This window comes from Dasypus novemcinctus, chromosome 23 (genome assembly GCF_030445035.2).
Source record: "Dasypus novemcinctus isolate mDasNov1 chromosome 23, mDasNov1.1.hap2, whole genome shotgun sequence".
NCBI classification, from domain to species: domain Eukaryota; kingdom Metazoa; phylum Chordata; class Mammalia; order Cingulata; family Dasypodidae; genus Dasypus; species Dasypus novemcinctus.
The window spans coordinates 17,790,656-17,809,321 of record NC_080695.1 but is presented as its reverse complement, the minus strand read 5'-3'; the positions used below and the strand labels follow the sequence as shown (position 1 = coordinate 17,809,321).

The 18,666-nt window shown below is 52.1% G+C and overlaps 1 protein-coding gene across 1 annotated transcript; it reads right to left on the bottom strand.

The window, feature by feature from the left end:
• Positions 1-5,130: 5,130 nt before the first annotated feature.
• Positions 5,131-17,408, bottom strand: CCL24 (C-C motif chemokine ligand 24). The gene is made up of 4 exons (XM_004452117.4): positions 17,347-17,408; positions 7,354-7,429; positions 7,061-7,178; positions 5,131-6,201 (listed from the first exon to the last, which is right to left on the bottom strand). Exons 2-4 carry the CDS (start codon positions 7,424-7,426, stop codon positions 5,988-5,990), a joined length of 405 nt encoding a protein of 134 aa, XP_004452174.1. The 5' UTR covers positions 7,427-7,429; positions 17,347-17,408; the 3' UTR covers positions 5,131-5,987.
• Between the last annotated feature and the right edge of the window lie 1,258 nt (positions 17,409-18,666).

Sequence of the window (18,666 nt, the reverse complement as noted above, 5' to 3'; positions counted from 1 at the left end):
GAGCAAAGGGCGAATGAGGAGGTGAGGCTGCAAGGTGCAACCCGCCCTTCCTAACTTCCAGTTAATCAGCATAGAAAAGGAAACGCAATCAGGCCCACAGCTCACAGCATCCCGAATGGAAAAGCCACAAGGAAGAATGTGGCGCTTCCTGGGGTTGAGTCCGCAGAGAGGTTTCTCCAGGTGCTTCTCCAAAAGGGCTGGCTGCGTGACACTGTGACCGAGCACTGCCCTCGGCATCCTGAGATGGGAATTGTGGGGCTTGCGATTATTCAGAAGTTAAAAAGCCAAAGGGGAGAATGGGGAGATTTCCAGGGAAGGCTGGGCCTTTCTTCCCTGGAACTGTGGTTACCGCAGAGGCCAAAAGGCAGTTGTCGGTGAAGTGGTTGTTGCTCTTGGCAAGGAAGAAACAAGATAGGGGATTGGGAAGAAGCCAAGGAGGAAGTCTGGGTGATGGCGTGGAGCCCTGTGGGCCTGCCCGGGGCAGAGCGGATGCCCGTGCTGCTGAGCTCCCTTCGGGCACACAGCCGGCAGCACAGGTTCCCCTAAAGCTCATCTGTTTCTCAGGCAGCCCCAGGTTTCCAGCCTTATGAGGAGAAAACGTTCCTGTGTTCTGAAGGGGTTTCCTGGAAAGGGATAGATCTGTAATTTGCAGGGGGGGATGTTAGTGAACTACCCCCTTAATAAATTCATTCCACCTAGAGAAACAAGGTCGGGGAATTCTTTGGAGTAAACAGCTTTGCAAGGGCTGAGACCTAAACCTGGGTAGAGTGTCAGCTGTTCTGACAGCAGAAAGTTCTCGCTTGGCCCAACAAGCCCCATCCTGCAGGGTGTGCTGCCCAGAAGGAACTAGGGATGGAGAAGAGGAGGGAGGAGAATCGGCCTCTCGGAAGGGCAGACTCCCATTGTCACATCGCCCCCTAGAAGCTCTGTCCCATCAACAGATGGGTGGACCCTTGGTGTCTCTAGCAGGAAGGCTAGAAGGGCCTAGAAGAAAAAGCCAGGGAGGAGGGAGGTCATAGGAGGAGCAGGGAATGCAAAGGCCTTGAATTAGTAAGACATTAGGATGTCTTCGTGTGGCTACACCTGCCACCTGGAAGAAGATCCAAATGACGCAAGGCCTCTGCTCACCAGCTGCCCCAGGTCTTGGGCAAGGGTCCCTGGGCAGACCCTCTTCCCAGCTGGGCCCCTGCAGGCCAGAGAAAGCTCAAGATCCCTCTCTCTTCCAAAGTCCCTTTCTCCTGGTGTAGAAGACAAAGCCTGACCACCCCAGCTGGGCAACAGAATCACCAGGGCTTTCCTGGGCCCCATCCCAGGAAAGCCTGAGTCACCGGGTAGGAGGCGAGGCCTGGGAATCTGCATTTGAAGCTCGATCAGAATCAAGAACCGCTGCCCCAAGTCCTCTCTCATTCTTTCGCCCACTCCTTGGGCTCATTTCTGTCCAGTTCCTCTATTTCTCTTCCCCAACCCTGGGGTTAGCATTAGAGCCTTTTGATATATCAGCCATGTTGCAGTATTCATCAGTCATGTGACAGGTTTGCAAGAAAAACAAAGCAACTCTCTCTCCCCACCGTAGGCTGACTTTGACCCAACTTGACCACAGACAGCCCGGGCCCGCCCTGACCCCTGCAGAGGCCCGGCGCCCCCAGCCATCTCCAGAATGCCTCTTTCACAAGGTGGCTTGAGAAAGAGTGTGGGTGATTCAGCACAGGGGTCATCCTGCTGGGACGCCTGCCCAGAGGGGGACAGTTAGGCCAGCATGCCACCTCCCCAGGCTCACCTTCTAGACTCTTCTCCTGGGCAGCTCAGTTTCCCCAGGGGGCCTCACCCCCGCCAGAGCCTGCTGGCATGGTCCCAGGTCTGTCCTCCAGGTGCCCGCAGCTGAACTTGGGCCAGCTGACATTTATTGACCACTTCCTATGTGCCCAGCACTGAGTTTATACATTAATTTCCTTGTTTAAGCCTCATGGCAGACCAGTGAAATAGACACTTCCATTATCCCCATTTTACAGATGTGGAAACCGAGGCCAGAGAGGTCCAGGTGCTTCCCCCAGAGTCACACACCCAGAAACCCACGGAGCTGGGATCAAATCCAGACCTACTGGACTCCCAGGCCCAAGTTCTCTCTTCTCCCTGTTTTTGTCTTTTAAACCAGTTGACTTGGGTTGGGTCCTCTCAGAAACAGACCCTGTGACAAGGAGTGGGGAGTGTCATTTATTTAGGAGATTCTAAGATCCCTGCAGGGAGGGGAGGCACCAAGCCAGTTACTGATGCCAAGACAGGGAAACGCTGGTGTAAAACGCGCATCCCGAGTTCTCCCATCAGCCGTGGTTGAGGCGGCCCTGGGCTGGTAATTCCCTGTAGCCCTGGGCTCCAAGGCAGGGTGGCTGTCGGGAAAAACCATCTAGGCACAGAGGTGCTGCTCTTGGGGCAGCTGGAAGAAGTCAGGGGCACGTGGAAACGGGAGGCCTGAGGGGCCTGGGTCGGGTGGGCGCCTCACAGCTGCTGTACGCGCTTATTGATTAGGAAAGTTATAAAGGCACCCTGCCAAAAGTTCAAGACCACCAGAGCACACCTCATGCCCACCCAGACCCCCAGGTCCCCCTTGCCGTGGGCGACCACTCCTGATGGCTTCTTGCATCTCCAGCAAGTCACTAAGCCTATGTGTATTTCTCTCTCATTTTCTCTTTTGTTTACTCTTTTTGATACTCTATTTTTAAGAACAACTTTAGATTTACAGAAAAATCACAAAGCCCTGACAGAGAGTTCCCACATACTTCATCTCCAGCTTCCCTATCATGACCATCTTACGTCAACATATGTGTTACAATTAATGACCCAAGATTGATACGTTATTATGATTAAAGTCCTTTGTTTAATTAGATTCTCTTAGTTTTTCCCTACTGTCCTCTTTCTGTTCCAGGATCCTATGGAGAACACCACGTGACGTTGAGTTGTCATTATCCCCTTGGTTGTGATTGTTTCTCAGACCTTTCTTGTTTTTTGTTTCGTTTTGTTTTGATTTTTAGGGGGTACCGCGGATTGATCCTGGGACCTTGTACGTGCGAAGCAGGTGCTCAGCCACTCCCCACCTTTCTTGTTTTGATGACTGTGACAGTTTTGAATTTGCTGATCAGGTCTATTGAAGGATGCGCCACTACTGGAATTTGTCTCCTGTTTTTCTCAGGATCAGACTGGGGTTTGGACATCTTTTTTACTTTACTAGGGCCGTATAACATACTCAGGCGTACCTGGCTTTTTTTCACTTTATAATAATATAATGTCATATAAGCTACGTCATATACTATAATAATGTCTTGAATGAGTCGTCTCTGAATGGATGGCAATAAACATCTTTTTAAAAATAGTTTTTAAAAAATTATTTTATTTATCCTCCCCCATGACTCCATCAATTGTTTGCTCATTGTTTTCGCTCATTATTTGTGCTCGTTGTTCGCTCATCGTCTGTTTTTCTTTAGGAGGCACCAGGAACCGAACTGGGACCTCCCAAGCGGAAGGCGGATGCCCAGCCGCTTGAGTCGTATCCGCTCCCAATAAACAGCTCTGAACACGCACCTCTGCACCTATGCGTGGGATAAAGTCCTGGGAAGTGGAGTTGCTGGGTTAAAGGGGATGTGCAGCATTTTGACAGATGAGACCAAAGCGCCCTCCTCGCAGGGGCCTTATTCTCTAATCCCACCCACAGGGCAGCAACCGGCTTCCACCCAGAGGCTGCAGCTTCAACACTCACCCCCCACCCCCAGCCCTCATCCCGAGGCCCTGGGCTCCAGGACTTCCTTGTAGAAATCATCGAAGACCACCCAAAGGAGAACAAACTGGTTATTTCTTCAGAGCTCTCTAGGGTGAGGGAGTCAGCCACCCTCTCTCAGGCGGGCAGGGCAGAGGGAAAGCCGTGGAGGAGAGCGGGGAGGCTCCACGCGTGCTGGGAGTGCAGGACCTGGGCCACTGGAGGCAGGCTCCCTAGCAGTGGGCCTGGGAAAGGGGACGGGGGCTGCTGGCTCTGCAGGTGGCTGCAGAGCCCGCGGTTTGGCTGCCCGGGCTGGTGGCCGCAGCGGTGATGGGTCAGAGCTCTGCGTCGTCAGTCGCTCATCCCTGGACGCCACCTCTGCGCCGTGGCGTGCGCCAGCCTCGGAATGCACCTTCCCTCCAGAGGCGAACCCCGGGCCCACTCAGCCTCAGCTTGGCGGGACCCTGCCTCCCCGGGGTCCCTCTCCTTTGGACCCTTTAGCACGACTGGTCTGCTCTGTAGTCAGGGTGAAATAGCTTGAAAAGCTTTAGATACTGAATGTCTGCTCTGTGCCAAGCATTCAACGCCCTTTATGTGTAATCCCCATCAAAAATCGAGGAGGGGGCGGAGCAGACTTCTTCCAGCTGCCCCTGCTCTGCATCTCTGTGCCTGGGGGCTCTTTCTGAACAGTGGAGACTTGCTCTGACCTGCCCCCTGGAAGAACATTTGATGGGGGCGGGGGTGGGGTTCGCCCCGGTGGGTTGAGCTCTCTTCCCCCCCAGGTAGCTGGCCTGAAGAGCGCTCTTACCAGCCAGCCTTCCCTTCTTTGCATTACCCCCCATTCTCCTAGTATCCATCCCTGTAACCCCCAAGTAAAATACTTGCACTCAAATCTTTGTTACAGGGTCTGCTTCTGGGGAAAACCCCAACCAAGTTGAAAAAATCTTATCGCCATTTTACAGATGAGGAAGACCAAGGCTCCGGGCGGTTAAGAGGCATATTTCAGGGTCGTGCGGTTTATAAAGTAGCTCTTGAATTGGGAGTGTATGCCTGGGTTATGTTTCTCCCTAATTCCTTGAAGCCAAAGACCACCTCTTGTAATTTTACAACCTCCTAACACCTGCCAGCAGTCCCTTGTGCATATAATGTGTTTTTTTGTGAATTTTTAAAAAGTGCAATTGAATCCAACCGTGCATGTGTGGTTGTCAAGGTTAATAACTAAGATCCCCAAGCCGCTCAAGACCATGCAGGATGCCCCGGGCTCAGGCCGCCTCCACCCCCTCCCAGCCGTACCCCAAGATTGTTCTTTGGGGCACCTCTTCCACGGTTCCTGGCCCAGCCTGCCCCCCAAGGGAGATGAAGAACAGGCACAAGACACAATCATCTTCAAAGGAGAAATCACATTTTACCTGGATTATTATTTGAAAACAGCAACTGTGTCTACACTCTTGACCTACAACTCACACAGTATCGTAGGCATAGAAAAGAAAAATCTGGGCTCCTTCTTCCCCCTCGAGACCCCCAGCCCATCTTCCCTTCACAAAGTGCAGAAAGCCCCACTAAAAGGCAGCTCTCCATCCCCCAAGCCCCGGGGAGCCAGCCGTGCAGCTCAGCGGAACGTCTTCTCCAGCCAGAGCCGCACAAAGGAGTAAAACTACCCAGGCCGACCCTGCTCCCCCCACCGTGATCCTCCGTGCTCATTTCTTAAAAACAAACAAACAAATGAACAACAAAATCACATCAGCTCCTGAAAAGTTGGAGAATGATATTCTGTGTGCAGGGCGGGCCCAGCTCCGGCAGCAGATGCGGGTAAGGGGTCGCTGACGTCTGTCGTGTGCCAAGCTGGGGTGCTATCCACTAGGAGGCCCTGGATGGGGCATAGGCTTGGCACGTCCCCAATGTGCTGGAGAGCTGCCGTGTTGACAGGTCACCATCCCAGTCCCCAGACAGACGGCCCGTAGCCACCCCCCTCCCCCACCAGAGGACCCCTAGAAGCCAGCGGGAAACTATGGTGCAAGCAGGGTGTGTCTGCAAGTGCTGTGCCTGGTGCACCTGAGCCGTGAGGGAGCCTGGGAGAAGGACGAAGAGCTGCCCCTGCCCTCCTTTCAGGCATGGGGAGGGGCCCAGGATGTCAGAGCCCTTTCTCAGTCCCCAGGCAGCAGACCTCCCTGCCCTGAGTTATTCACAGACCAGATATCACCCCGGGAGGCATGTTAAGGAAGAACCGCAGCTCTCCCGCTCCTCACTGCTGGCTTCCCCGGGTCCCAAGCGGCGGCCGGCTGGTGGGTGAGGTCAGAGGGTGGTGCTGTTGGGGGGGGTGCCTCTGGAAAGGGGTCTTCACCCCCCTGGGCCCAGCAGGGAGCTTCTTCTGCTTGGCATGCAGGCTCTTCACGAACCTCTGGACCCACGGCTGCTTGGGGTCGCCGCAGAACTTCTGGCCTTTCTTGGTGACGAAGCTGCCGGGCAGAATGACAGGGGCGTAGCTGAAGTCTGGCAGGGACTTGGACGGTCTCATACGGCCTCCTCACCCCTGCCCGGGCTTCTAGCAAGTTCGGGGTGGGTGGGCGGCGCAGGGCTTCTATTTGGGTGTCTGTATCTCTGTTTCCACGTTGGGAGGAAGAATGCGGGGTGGGGAGGATGCAGAGCTCGGCTGGGTGACCTCCCCTGGCAGATCTGGGAGACCCCCACCCTGCCTTTAGACAAAGCTGGAAGCTGGAGTCAAAGGGAGAGAGAAAATTTCTACCCAGAGGGAGGAGAGGAGAGTAGACAATGCAATGAAACCCCCCACGCCAAAAGGCAGATGCCTCCGGGCCACGTGCTCTGGGAGGGAGACGGGGGAGGCCTTCTTCCCAGCCAGCCCCGAGCTGGGGGCAGAGTCGTTCTCTTCCATTTCTACTGCCAGCCAGTTTACACAGCAAGTTCACTGATGCCGCCTTAGTGTGAGAGGCAGCTCCGGGGTTATTTGGGGTCGGGAGACCTGGCTATCTGGGTGACCTTGACCAAGTCATCTTTCTGAGCCTCAGTTACCCTCTGGAAAATGGGGGGTTTAATTATACTCACATCATAGCATTGCGAGAGGGTTGGTTAAGATAATAGACTTCACATAGTGCCTCATTTGTATTTGGGTCTAAAAAAATGATCATTGAGCCTGCATGCTCTTGCTAGCTTTATGGGTGAGGAAGCTGAGGCTCAGAAAGGTGAAGTGGCTTCCCCAGGGATGCACAGAGCTGAGTCCTGTCTTGACTCCTCAGTGACCCTGGAGGCGCATGTTGCCGGCCCTCTCCTAGAGGTACTTAGAGAAGAAGCAGTACTTACATCACCCCTGCCTTCGGGCAGACGCTTCCATTGGCCAGCTGGTAGCTTGCAACTCGGCCCTCGGGAATTTTCTTGGAAACGAAGGACATGCAGCAGGAAGAGGGGATGACCACAGAGTCTAAAAGATGGGGAGAGAAGCTCTGGGTCCTGGGTCTCCCAGCCCGGGCCCTGCACTGAGCTCCTCCAGCCCCTGGCCGCCGTCCCCGGCAGCCGGGCTGGTGGTCATACCCCCACCCCCACCCCAGCCAAGCCCCAGAACCCGAGAGCCCCGGGCCAGGGCGGCAGGGCCTCACCTGCGGGGACGAGGTGGCAGGCCCAGAGGGCCAGGAGCAGGAGGCCGGTGGCGACGGTCACGGGGCCTGCCATGTCCTGGAGAGGGCAGAGAGGCAAGCGGCTCAGGAGGCAGAGGTGGCGCAGAAGTGGGGCTGGGGACGGGAGGCGGGCTCCAGGCAGAGCTCCCCGAGCTCCCTGTGCTCTTTATAGGGGCAGCGGGGAGGAAACAGGTGTCGCTGTGCTCCCCTCCCCTCTCCTCTTTGGGCTTCCTCGAAAATCCTAGAGGGCCTCTGAGGCCTGGAAAGGGGAAGTTGTTGCCCGGCTGAGTCAGGGGTTATTTTGAGCCTCTAAGAAAAGGCTGGCGAGGAGGGCACTGCCCTACCTGGGCGAAGTGCAAAAAGCATCAGGTACGTGGTCGCAAGTCTGCCTGGGGTCCTGGTTGTGTCGCTCAGTGTCTGTGCATCCCGGTTAAGTCCCTTACCTCTCTGAGCCTCAGTTTTCTCAGCTGGAAATGGGTAAAGTCGTTCCCATTTCCTTCCTTCCATTCATTCGTTTAGTTTCCAAATGCACTAGACATGCGCTACGTGCCAGCTGCTGGGAGGCTTCCAGAGGGAGACAGGTGTGCGGTCAGGTGTGCATAATAAACTAGCGCAGGTGCTGGCAGATGCCACCTCCGCTCCCTGTCCTTTCGGGTGCCTTTGCCCTGCTCAGCCACCCTTGTTCTTGAGGCCTGGCTCGCCCCACAGCCAGTCCCCCAGATGGCGGCCACCCTCCAGCGGTCAGAGCCCACTTCATCTGCAGGTTCCAGGCAGGTGCAAGTGCCTGGAAATTCACACCCTCCCGGGACAGCCCTCGGCCTGCTGGAGGGATACACAGGCCCCCCGTGCCCCACCCTGCTTCCTGAGTTTCCCCAACAGGCTCGAGCCAGTTACCCTCCATGAAGGGGGGCTTTGGCCCCCTCCCTGCCCGGCCTGCTTTCCCGCACCCCTCCACCCCCTGCCAGTCTCCCCTGGGAGCACTTCTCATCGCTCACCTGCCCATGAATTGCCATCTCAGAGCCTACTTCGGGGACCCTGCCCTGAGATGAGGTGGGGGCGGGTGGGGGCAGAGTAGGAAGAACCAGCCACTTCTGCTGGAGGAAAGTCGGGCGCGGGGCGGGAGGATGGGGTCCGAGGGCCCGGGCAGTGCCAACTCCGAGCTCCCTCCCGGGGCCTTGTAAGTCAAGATGTGCAGTTTATGCGTAAGGGACTGGGGGGACTTTGTCAGACAGGGGGCCACGGCGCCCACCTCCCCCATTCCAGCCCCACAGGGTCCCAGCCCGGGGAATGGGCTTTGAGACGCTCCCTTCTCTGCGGCTTCCCTTCCCAACCCCTCCCCGCGGCACTGTCCTCTCCACTTCCCATGAAAGCCCTGGCCCCTCCTGCCTCCCTGCTCTTGGCCTTCCGGGGCCCCGGGAACGCAGCCCCCCAGATGCTGCTCCCGCCCCACCTTGGCCGTGAACACCTGGGTCCAGCGTCCTGAGCAGGTCACCTGCCCCATGGCCAGTGGAATGAATGATGGATGAACTCCAAGTCGGTTTCCTCTGGAACAGGGACACGTGCATGGTTCCCGCCCAGCTCGATTGGGGGTCACCCAGGGGAGCGGAAGGGCAGGTCCTCGGGTGAGGGTGAGAGCAACGTGGGGAGAGCCAGGGTGGCTGGTGTCCTCAGCGCCCTTCTTTACCGAGTGAAAAGCACTGCACCCCGAGCCCAGCTCTCCACCCTGCCCTCATGCCCTCCCTCCCATGATCAATCTGTCCACACTAACAGACCTCACCTGGCAGGGGAATTGGGAGGATTAATCCTCGAGAAAATTCCCCACACGGGACTTCCCTGCTTGCATTTATCATACCCATTCCAACCTCTGCTGCATGCAGAGGGGATGGCCTGTTGTTTGCCTGGGTTTTGGGACTCGATGGACACTGGGAGTGGGGTGAGGCGGGAAAAGGAATTTGGAGAAGTGAGGACTCCCCGGCAGAGGCAGCCTGCAGGACAAGAGCGAGGACAGTGCTGAGCTGGGGATGGCGCGCGGCATGTTGCAACATGAGTGGGTGGCAGAAGGTCATGGGGTGGGAGGTTTAGGGTGGGGCACTTCACCCTAGATTAGTAACACCCATTAGGGGCTTTTCCAGGCCCCCCACTTCTTAACACCCACTCTCTTTTTTTTAAATTTGTTTTTCAAATAGAAAATGAGTGCTTTCATATAGAAAATGAGCGCTTTACAGATCTTTCTCTAATCAGAACCTCAAGTGCACATATAAAGGTACCGTATGATATAGAAACATGTACAGCCAGTACATCCCTATTTTGCATTCCAAGTCACGTGGCTAAGCCGTGCAGAGTCAGTGCAGTGGCCGTTCATTCAGTAAGGAAGTGTCGCATCAGACTGACATCATGTGACATCAGAGATTAGCTCACAGTTAACAATAAAAATAGGGTTTGTGTCACTAATGGTGGACTGGAGGGAAAATAAATCATTTCTGTGGTACTAAACGTTTAGCATTTTTATCAGGCCTCCTAATTCAGGCAGTGAATTCAAGTAATGACAGTAGGTGGGTGAATATAGTTCTGGATGAAAAAGAGATTTCAAAAGTCTCCCTGTGGAGCTCTATCACAGTCCCTAAAGGAACAGCAACAATCCCCCAAGTGCAACAGCAAAGACCAAAAAAAAAGGAAGGTCCAACAATGAGCCCTTGATACTAATGACTATGCTTGTGAACCTGTGCACCTGAAATAAGAACAAGGCCTAGAGCTGCAGGGTGCCTAAGAGTTACCTCCTGAGAGCCTCCATGTTGCTCAAATGTGGCCAGTCTCGAAGCCAAACTCAGCATGTAAATGTGTTGCCTTCCCCCCAGCGTGGGACATGACGCCCAGGGATGAGCCTCCCTGGTGCTGAGGAATTACTAACAAGTACCAGCTGATGATATAACTAGAAAATGACCTTGAATAAAAGGGTCAACTTGGACCAGCAGAATATCTCAGTCTACATGTAATACCAGGAGTTAAAAATGCGTTTTGACCTGATTAAAAGGGGGAAATGGAAAGGACAAATGAGTTTATATGGCTATGAATCTCCAAAAAGAGCCGGGAGGTTATCAGAGGGGTTGCCCTTATGCACACCTGAGCAGAGTCCCAGAGACAGATAAAAGTAGATGCAACCCCAGATATTGGTTTTTCTGAAGGCTGCAGAGACCAACAGGTTCTATGGTCATGGCAGGTGGAGTTCAGTGCCATGTCAGTTGGCCCTCCTTTGGAGTTTGTGTTTCTGTGTGATGGAGCTGGACTCAGATGTGATCTTTGTCTACAAGCTTCTCCTATTACTTTTACCGGAGCTGTAATTGGTGCTGGGGTTTAATGTATACCCAGGGGACCTGAATCTCTGGACTGACCATGTGATAGCCAGGCCCTGGGCCTCAACAGACTTGCAACTCCTACACTCTGGTTTATTGGACTTACCCCACTCAGCTAACATGGAGGTGAAGAAGGTCAACCACCACACCAGAGATCCAAGACTGCCTACAACTGAAAGCAGGAGAATTGCATCCAGCATCCATGTGGAATCTAAGCCCCCTCTTGATATAGAAGTGGAGTGGACACGGCCATTCTAGGGTCCACAGGATGGAGGAATAGAGAATGGACTAGAGTGGACTTACTGATATTCTATTCATGAACTATTGTGATTAGTAATCAAAGAAAATGTGGCATTGGTGTGGAGAAAGTTGCCATGGTGTCTGTTGCGGGTAGGGAGTGGGAGGAAGAGATGTGATGTGGGGGCATTTTCGGGGGTTGGAGTTTTCCTGGGTGGTGCTGCAGGGACAGTTACCAGACATTGTATGTCCTCTCATGGCCCACTGTGTGGACTGTGGGAGAGTGTGGCCTATGGTGTGGACCATTGACCATGAGGTGCAGCGGTGCTCAGAGATGTATTCACCAAATGCAATGAATGTCTCATGATGATGGAGGAGGTTGTTGTTACGGGTGGAAGAGTGGGGTGAGGGGGGTGGGAGGTATATGGGGACCTCATATTTTTTTAATGTAGCATTAAAAAAATAAATAAAGAGAAAAAAAAAGGTCTCCCTGTGGGAAACACAGGGGCTGTGTTTCTACAGGGGCTGGTTCAGTGGTTCCATTAAAGAGTTTCCAATCAGACTCTGCGAGGCAAGGACCTGGACACAATGAAAACACGCCCTCTCTCACGTGCAAACACCAATTTAAAAGGGAAAAACTGAAAGGCTAAGCAACTACCCTCCCTCACAAAGCCAAAGCTACAACCCACTGTTCCTGCTCCCGAAGGGGCCCCTGCTCCCTGCCCTCTTGAAGGGGCAAGCCAAGGTCCAGAGGAACTGTGGAAAGAAAGAGCGGGAGGACGAGGATCCAGCAAAGCAGAATGGACGGGGGAAGGGCGAGAAGAAGGATGCAATGGGTTCAGGAGAACAAGTGTGGGAAAGGGAGGTGGAAGGAGGAGAGGAGAGAAGGGGGAGAGGCGGCTCAGACCAGTGCCAGGCTCCAGGACAGACCCCCCCAGCAGCCTTAGCGGCCCTCTCTTGGCCTCAGTTTCTCCATCAAGAAGTGAGGACCTAAGCCAGATGTGCGTTTCCCCAAGTGTGGTATCCACGCCACCACCGGTGACCCAAGAATAGTCATTTTCCATTTCAATTTCAATGTGTCTTATTGCGGTTACTCTCTTTGATGAGAGATTTTACACTGACGGTAGTGAAGCAAGGTTTTTCTAAAGTAAAATATATGAGTTGACCAAAAAAGTTAAGAATAACAGAACAGATGGTATGCAGAGATGACAAAAGTTATGACAATGGCCCAAGAGTATCCGAAGTCTGGGAAATCTGGCCGAGGTCCCTTTGTCCTCCTGCGTTCCATACATCAAGGGAGCAGGGCCCAGAGGAGGGGGAGGACAGGGCTGGGGGCTTCCGGGTACAGGGCAGGAGGGTTGGGGAGCAAGCTGTGCCTGGCGGGCGAGCAGTGAGCAGTGGGCCTGGCCTCGAGGAACTGCAGCAGGGGGGCTGGCCTGGCCCTCTCCTGGGGTGGGTTCCACCCAGGCCCTGGGTAAGAAAAATCTACCCTGGTCTCCAATGGTGGAGACCAGAACCCAACAGTGGCATGAAGCAGGGCCAGCAGACAGTAGTCAATGTGGCCAGGGGACTCAAAGACATGTGCCCATGAAAAGCAGTTGGAAGAAGTGGGCTGTGGGCTTGGACAAGAAATGACTTCAAATACCTGCAGACCTGTCTCAGAAAGGGAGACTTGGACTTGGCAGCCCTGATTAGTCCAAAAACAGAGCCCAGGCAGAGGACTGTGATGTTAGGATGGATGGGAAGGAGGGGACCAGATGGAGCAGGGAGAGTACCAGGAGCTGTACGAAATTGCTGAGCACTTTAGAGCCCTCATCTCCATTCATTATTCCCATCTTCTCCACAAGGTAACCGAGGCTTAGGGAAGGCAGGATGGGGCTGGCATTTGAGCTGAGGTCCTTGTGATTTTGAGGGTCATTGATGTCTCCCGCTAGTGGAGCTCATCCTTGATCTGGCGGGTGGTGGGACAATTCATGGTTTTGGGGTACAGAGTAAATGAGGCCGGACCTGTGCATTAGTGGATTTGATGGGGTGTCCTGGCAGGTGTGGTGAGAAGGGGCTGGGGGCAGGAGCAAGGGAGAATTCAATGTGGTGCTGCTTCTCTTGCCAAATCTGCCTGAAGAGCCTGGCGGAGATGGAGATACAGAATCTGAGGAGTCCCCCCAGGATCCCAGTCCCCACCCCAGCCTGCATTCCAGGCTCTGGGTAAGAAAAATCTACAGATTCCTAAGACTCATTTCTTGGAAGTCAGTCCAGAACCCACTTAAACCTTGAAAAGCCTGGCCAGTAGCCATGGCCCCCAGGACCGCCCTCTCAAGTTGAGAGTCACCTGCCAGGTTCAAGTCTTAGCTCAGCTCTTGCCTAGCTGCGTGACCAAGGTCATTCAACTCCTCCATGCCTTTGTGTCCTCGACTGTAAAATGGGGAGAATCACCAATATCTGCCTCCTGGGTTCTTGAGGACCTTGTCTGGCATTGCCGGGCTTCCTTACCCAAATTCATGGCCATTCTTACAGCTGTTATTGTTACTACAGCCTGCTGACAAGCTGATGAGTTGACTGAACAAACCACAGAAGGCTCTTCCATGAGGTTTAATGTATGATCACCTTTAATCTTTACAAGGATGATCCTACACAGTAGCTATGACTAGTCTCATGGCATAAAGTGGTGCAGTAACCTGTTCAAGGTCATATAGCCCCTAACTTCACCTCCAGTTTGCAGCCTAAGCCAGAACCACATAAAGGGTGCTAGAAAAATGGGGGCAATTGAGAGGAGTGGTAAAGGATAGAAAGATTAAGAGAGGGAAAATGAGCAAGCTGATCCTAAAATTCATAAGGAAATGCAAGGGACCTTAATGCCAAAACAATCTTGAAAAAGAAAAACAAAGTTGGAGGACTTGGACTTTGTTGATTTCAAAACTTATCACAAAGCTTGCAGTAGCATAAACCTATAGAGCAATGGAATAGAAGTTAGAGTCCAGAAATAAGCCCATACATGTATGATCAATTGATTTTTCACAACGGTGCCAAGATCATTCAGTGGGAGAAGGACTTGTCTTTTTGACATATGGTGCTGGGACAACTGGATAGCCACTTGCAAAAGAATGAATTTATATCCCTACCTCACAACATTTACAATCGTTAACTCAAAAATGGACCAAAAACCTAAATGGAAGAGCTAAAAACGATAAAACTCTTAAAAGAAAACTTATACGTAAATCTTCTTGATCTTCAATTAGGCAATGGTTTCTTAAATATCACACCAAAAGCATGGGCAACAAAATAATAATTAGACAAGTTGAACTTCGTCAAAATTAAGAACCTTTGTGAATGAAAAGACTGTAAAGAAAGTGAAAGACAACCAAAAAAATGGGAGAAACACTAGCAAATCATATGTCTAATAAGGCTCTAGCACCCAGAATATATAAGAAACCCTTAAAACACAACAATAAAAAGACAAACCATTTAAAAAATGGACAAAAGACTTGACTAGATATTTCTCCAAAGGAGATACGCAAATGGTCAACAGTCTCACACACAAAAAACATTTAGCATTGTTAGCCATTAAGGAAAGGCAAATCAAAACCACAATGAGGGAAGCAGATTTGGCTCAACTGATAGAGCATCCGCCTACCACACCCGTGTGATGAGCTGGCCAACATGCAGTGCTGACACGCACAAGGAGTGTCGTGCCACACAGGGGTGTCCCCTGCATAGGGGAGGCCCACACACAAGGAGTGTGTCCCGTAAGGGGAGCTGCCCTGTGCAAAAATAGTTCAGCCTGCCCAGGAGTGGGGCCGCACACACGGAGAGCTGACACAGCAAGATGACACAAGAAAAAGAGACACAAATTCCCAGTGCTGCTAACACAAGCAGACACAGAAGAACACACAGCAAATGGACCCAGAGAGCAGACACCTGGGAAGGTGGGAAGGGGAGAGAAATAAATAAATAAATAAATAAATCTTAAAAACACACACACACAATGAGATACCACTTCACACCCACTACGATGACTGTTATTTATTTATTTATTTTTAGGTACTGGTGCCAGGGATTGAACCTGGGTCATCATATGTGGAAAGCCGGTGCTCAAGCACTGAGCCACATCTGCTCCCCTGAGTTGATGTTTTCATTTGTTTACTTGTTGTTTGTTCTCATTTTTAGGAGGCACTGGGGACTGAACCTGGGACCTCCCATGTGGGAAGCAGGCACTCAATTGCTTGAGCCACCTCCGCTTCCCTACAATTTTTTTTTTACAAAAGGAAAATAACCAGCGTTGGTGAAGATGTATAGAAATAAGCACCTTCATCCGCTGCTGTTGGGAATGTAAAATAGTGCAGCCACTTTGGAAAGCAGATTGGCAGTGCTTCAGAAAGTTAGAGATAGACTTACCACATGACCTAGCAATTCAACTCTAAGGGATATACTCAGGAGAACTGAAAACATACAGTCATATAAAAATGTGTACACTGTTCATAGCAGCATTATTCAAAATAGTCAAAAGGTAGAGACAACCCAAGTACTCTATAGACAGAGTCTATTTGTCTATTTGTCAATAGACTCGAACAAACAAATCGTGGTATATGCATACAATGGAGTATTATTTAGCCATAAAATGAGATGAAGCTGACACCTGCTGCAACTTGGATGAACCTTAAAAACATCATGCTAAGAGAAAGAAGCCAGACACAAAAAGTATATTGTACATATTCCAGAACACAGAATAGGCAAACCCATAGAGACAGAAAGTACATTGGTGGTTCCCAGGGGAAAGAAAAACGGGAAATTGAAAGGCACAGCATTGCTTTTGAGTGTGATGGAAATATCCTGGAATTAAATAGTGGTGATGGTTGTGCAACATGGTGATGTATTAAAAAACACTGCGGGGGAAGTGGATTTGACTCAACTGATAGAGTGTCCGCCTACCATATGGGAGGTCCAGGGTTCAAACCCAGCCCACACGTAGTGCTGCCGTACACAAGGAGTGCTGTGCCACGCAGGGGTGCCCCCATGTAGGCGTGCCCCATGTGCAAAGAGTGCACCCCGCAAGGAGAGCCACCCTACATGAAAAAAGCACAGCCTGCCCAGGAGTGGCGCCACATACACAGAGAGCTGATGCAGCAAGATGACACAACAAAAAGAGACACAGATTCCTGGTGCTGCCGGACAAGAACGCAAGCAGACACAGAAGAACGCAACGGGGGGTGGGGGTGGGGGTGGGAGAGAAATAAATAAAAAAATTTAAAAATCTAAAAAATAAAATAAAATGCATATTCCTTTAAAAAAAGCCACTGAAATGAAATGACTTTGGAATTGGCACCCAGCAGGGCACAGGCAAGGGGAGCACTGGGGTTTCCCCAGGCATCTGGGGCAGAAAAGGAATCTTCTGTGGGTTTCCTGGAGGCGTCCTGAGACAGCCGCCGCCTTAGGGGCCTCAGCTTCTCCTTTTTCTTCCCCGGTGGCCATCTTCAAGCCCCAGCGCCCTCTTATTCTCTCTGTTCCTTCTTATATCAAAACCTGCACCACAGGAAGGCAATTAAAGTCATTCGCTCTCTGCCCAAGAGGCTGGCTGGCTTCTAGGCCTCTGAAAATAAGGACAGCTTTCTCACTATCAGAGAAGGGAGCTGAAGACATGGACAGGTGTCCTGGGTTCGAGCCCCGCCCCTTCCACTTGCTTATTAGCTGACCCCCAAGCAAAGCCTTGATGAACTTCTCTGCAGCTCGGCTCCTTCCCCTGTAAGGTGGGGTGAGAAAGCCCACTTTCTAGGTCTGTGGGGGCCTCCCATGCCGCAGTGGGGCTCAGCTCTTCAGGTCTGTGTTCTGTGACTCTGAAATGTCACCAGTCCACTCCAGCCTCACTTGCCTCCTCTGAACTCTTAGTTGATCCTCAAACTTTTTGCCAGTGAGGAAACTGAAGTTCTGCGAGGTTAAATGGTTTGCCAAAGACCCCAAAGCTGTGATGCAGTGCTGCTGGTTCTCCGTCTTCCCACCAAAGAACCCACCCCTTGCCCTGGTACCATGTGGGTGCTAGCTGTTGCGTGGTGCCAATTCTACCACGTTGAGCCCACTTCCTCGGGGCTCTCAAATCCTTCTCTTCTTTGTAACTCTCACTATGCTCCAACTCATCAGATTCCTGCTGGATTCCTGCCCCAGCTTTCTAACTGAAGACGGCTGAAGATGGGCAAAGAGAGTCTTCCCTGGGGTTTGAAGCAGGGGAGATGGCAGGAGGGTGCTGGGAGGCTGGACGGGTGCCAAGGTGGGGAGCACCAGCGGAAAGGATTTAGGAGAGCAGATTGGAGGTGGCACCTCTACCTGCACTATTCCCTTCCCTTTGCTGTCCAACGCACACAGTCCCAGCATCCTGGGGACTGTCCTGGGAGCCACTTACCTGGAGGTGACAAAGTGACAGCCTCAGCACGCAGCACAGAAATGTTTTTCCCTTACTTCTTAGATCTGGGGTGGTAGAGAAGGCGGGAGGGGAGGAGGGGCCTCCAGGGGAGAGAAGGGAGCCTCCTTGTTTTGCTTGAAGTTCAGGAGCCCAAGGTTCATGAGGTCTTTTCATAAGCTGGCTTTATGGCAACGGTCTGACCTTGATAGGGGCAGGTGCACGGGGGTGGGGTGGCGGTCACCAACAGAAGATCAGAGGGAGCCCATTGTCAGTGTGTACTTCCCACACACCCCAGCAGCCCAGCCTGCTCAAGTTCAGTCCTGGAAGGGCTGTGCCCCAGGTGGGGTGGGGGTGGGAGGACAGGTGGCAACTATGGTATGCCCTGCCCTTTGGTCTCCTGAGGGAAGGCCCTTCAAGAGCTCAACCTGAACAGGAATGGGAAGATACAGGTGGCAGCTGAACTTGAAGGTACTGCTATCCAGCTGGCCCAGCCTGGATGGGTGACCTGAGATGACTGCTGGCCAAAGGGGCCTAGGAGAGCCCTTTGTCCATCTAAGTGTAACCGATGCCTCCTAAGTGTTGATGGCCCAAGGAGTCGAGAAGTAGAATTCCAAGGAGGCCACTTTCAGTTTATAGGACATGTGTGGTGGGCCACGCTGTCCTGTCAGAGTCACAGACTCAAAGGGTATCAGGAATAAAAGATAAAGAGAGATTGGGATTAGGGGATCTGAGAGTATTGATTTTTCAAGCTCACCAGACAAATGTATTAGTCTCAGGGGCTTGCTTATATACCCCAATAGGTCGTGAGAAGCAGGAACTATTCTAGATAACTATTACCATTACCTCATTCTTACTAACACAGTGAATTAGATAGCTACCAAAGCTCATAATGTTCTTTTTTTTTTAATTCATTTTTTAAAAATATTACATTCAAAATATATGAGTTCCCATTCAACCCCACTGCCCCCACCCCCCCACTCCCCCCACAGCAATACTCTCTCCCATCATCATGACACATCCATTGCATTTGGTAAGTACATCTCTGGGCATCGCTGCACCTTATGGTCAATGGTCCACATCATAGCCCATACTCTCCCACATTCCATCCAGTGGGCCCTGGGAGGATCTACAATGTCCGGTAATTGTCCCTGAAGCACCACCCAGGACAACTCCAAGTCCCGAAAACGCCTCCACATCTCATCTCTTCCTCCCATTCCCCGCACCCAGCAGCCACCATGGCCACTTTTCCCACACCAATGCCACATTTTCTCTGTGGACCTTGGATTGGTTGTGTCCATTGCACATCTATGTCAAGAGGGG

Excerpts from the sequence above, each read along its gene's own strand:
- CCL24 (XM_004452117.4), bottom strand. The coding sequence starts at position 7,426 with ATGGCAGGCCCCGTGACCGTCGCCACCGGCCTCCTGCTCCTGGCCCTC. Across the intron at positions 7,179-7,353 it reads CTGCCACCTCGTCCCCGCAG|ACTCTGTGGTCATCCCCTCT; the intron begins GTGAGGCCCTGC and ends CCCATCTTTTAG. Across the intron at positions 6,202-7,060 it reads TGCCCGAAGGCAGGGGTGAT|CTTCGTCACCAAGAAAGGCC; the intron begins GTAAGTACTGCT and ends TCTGCCCGGCAG.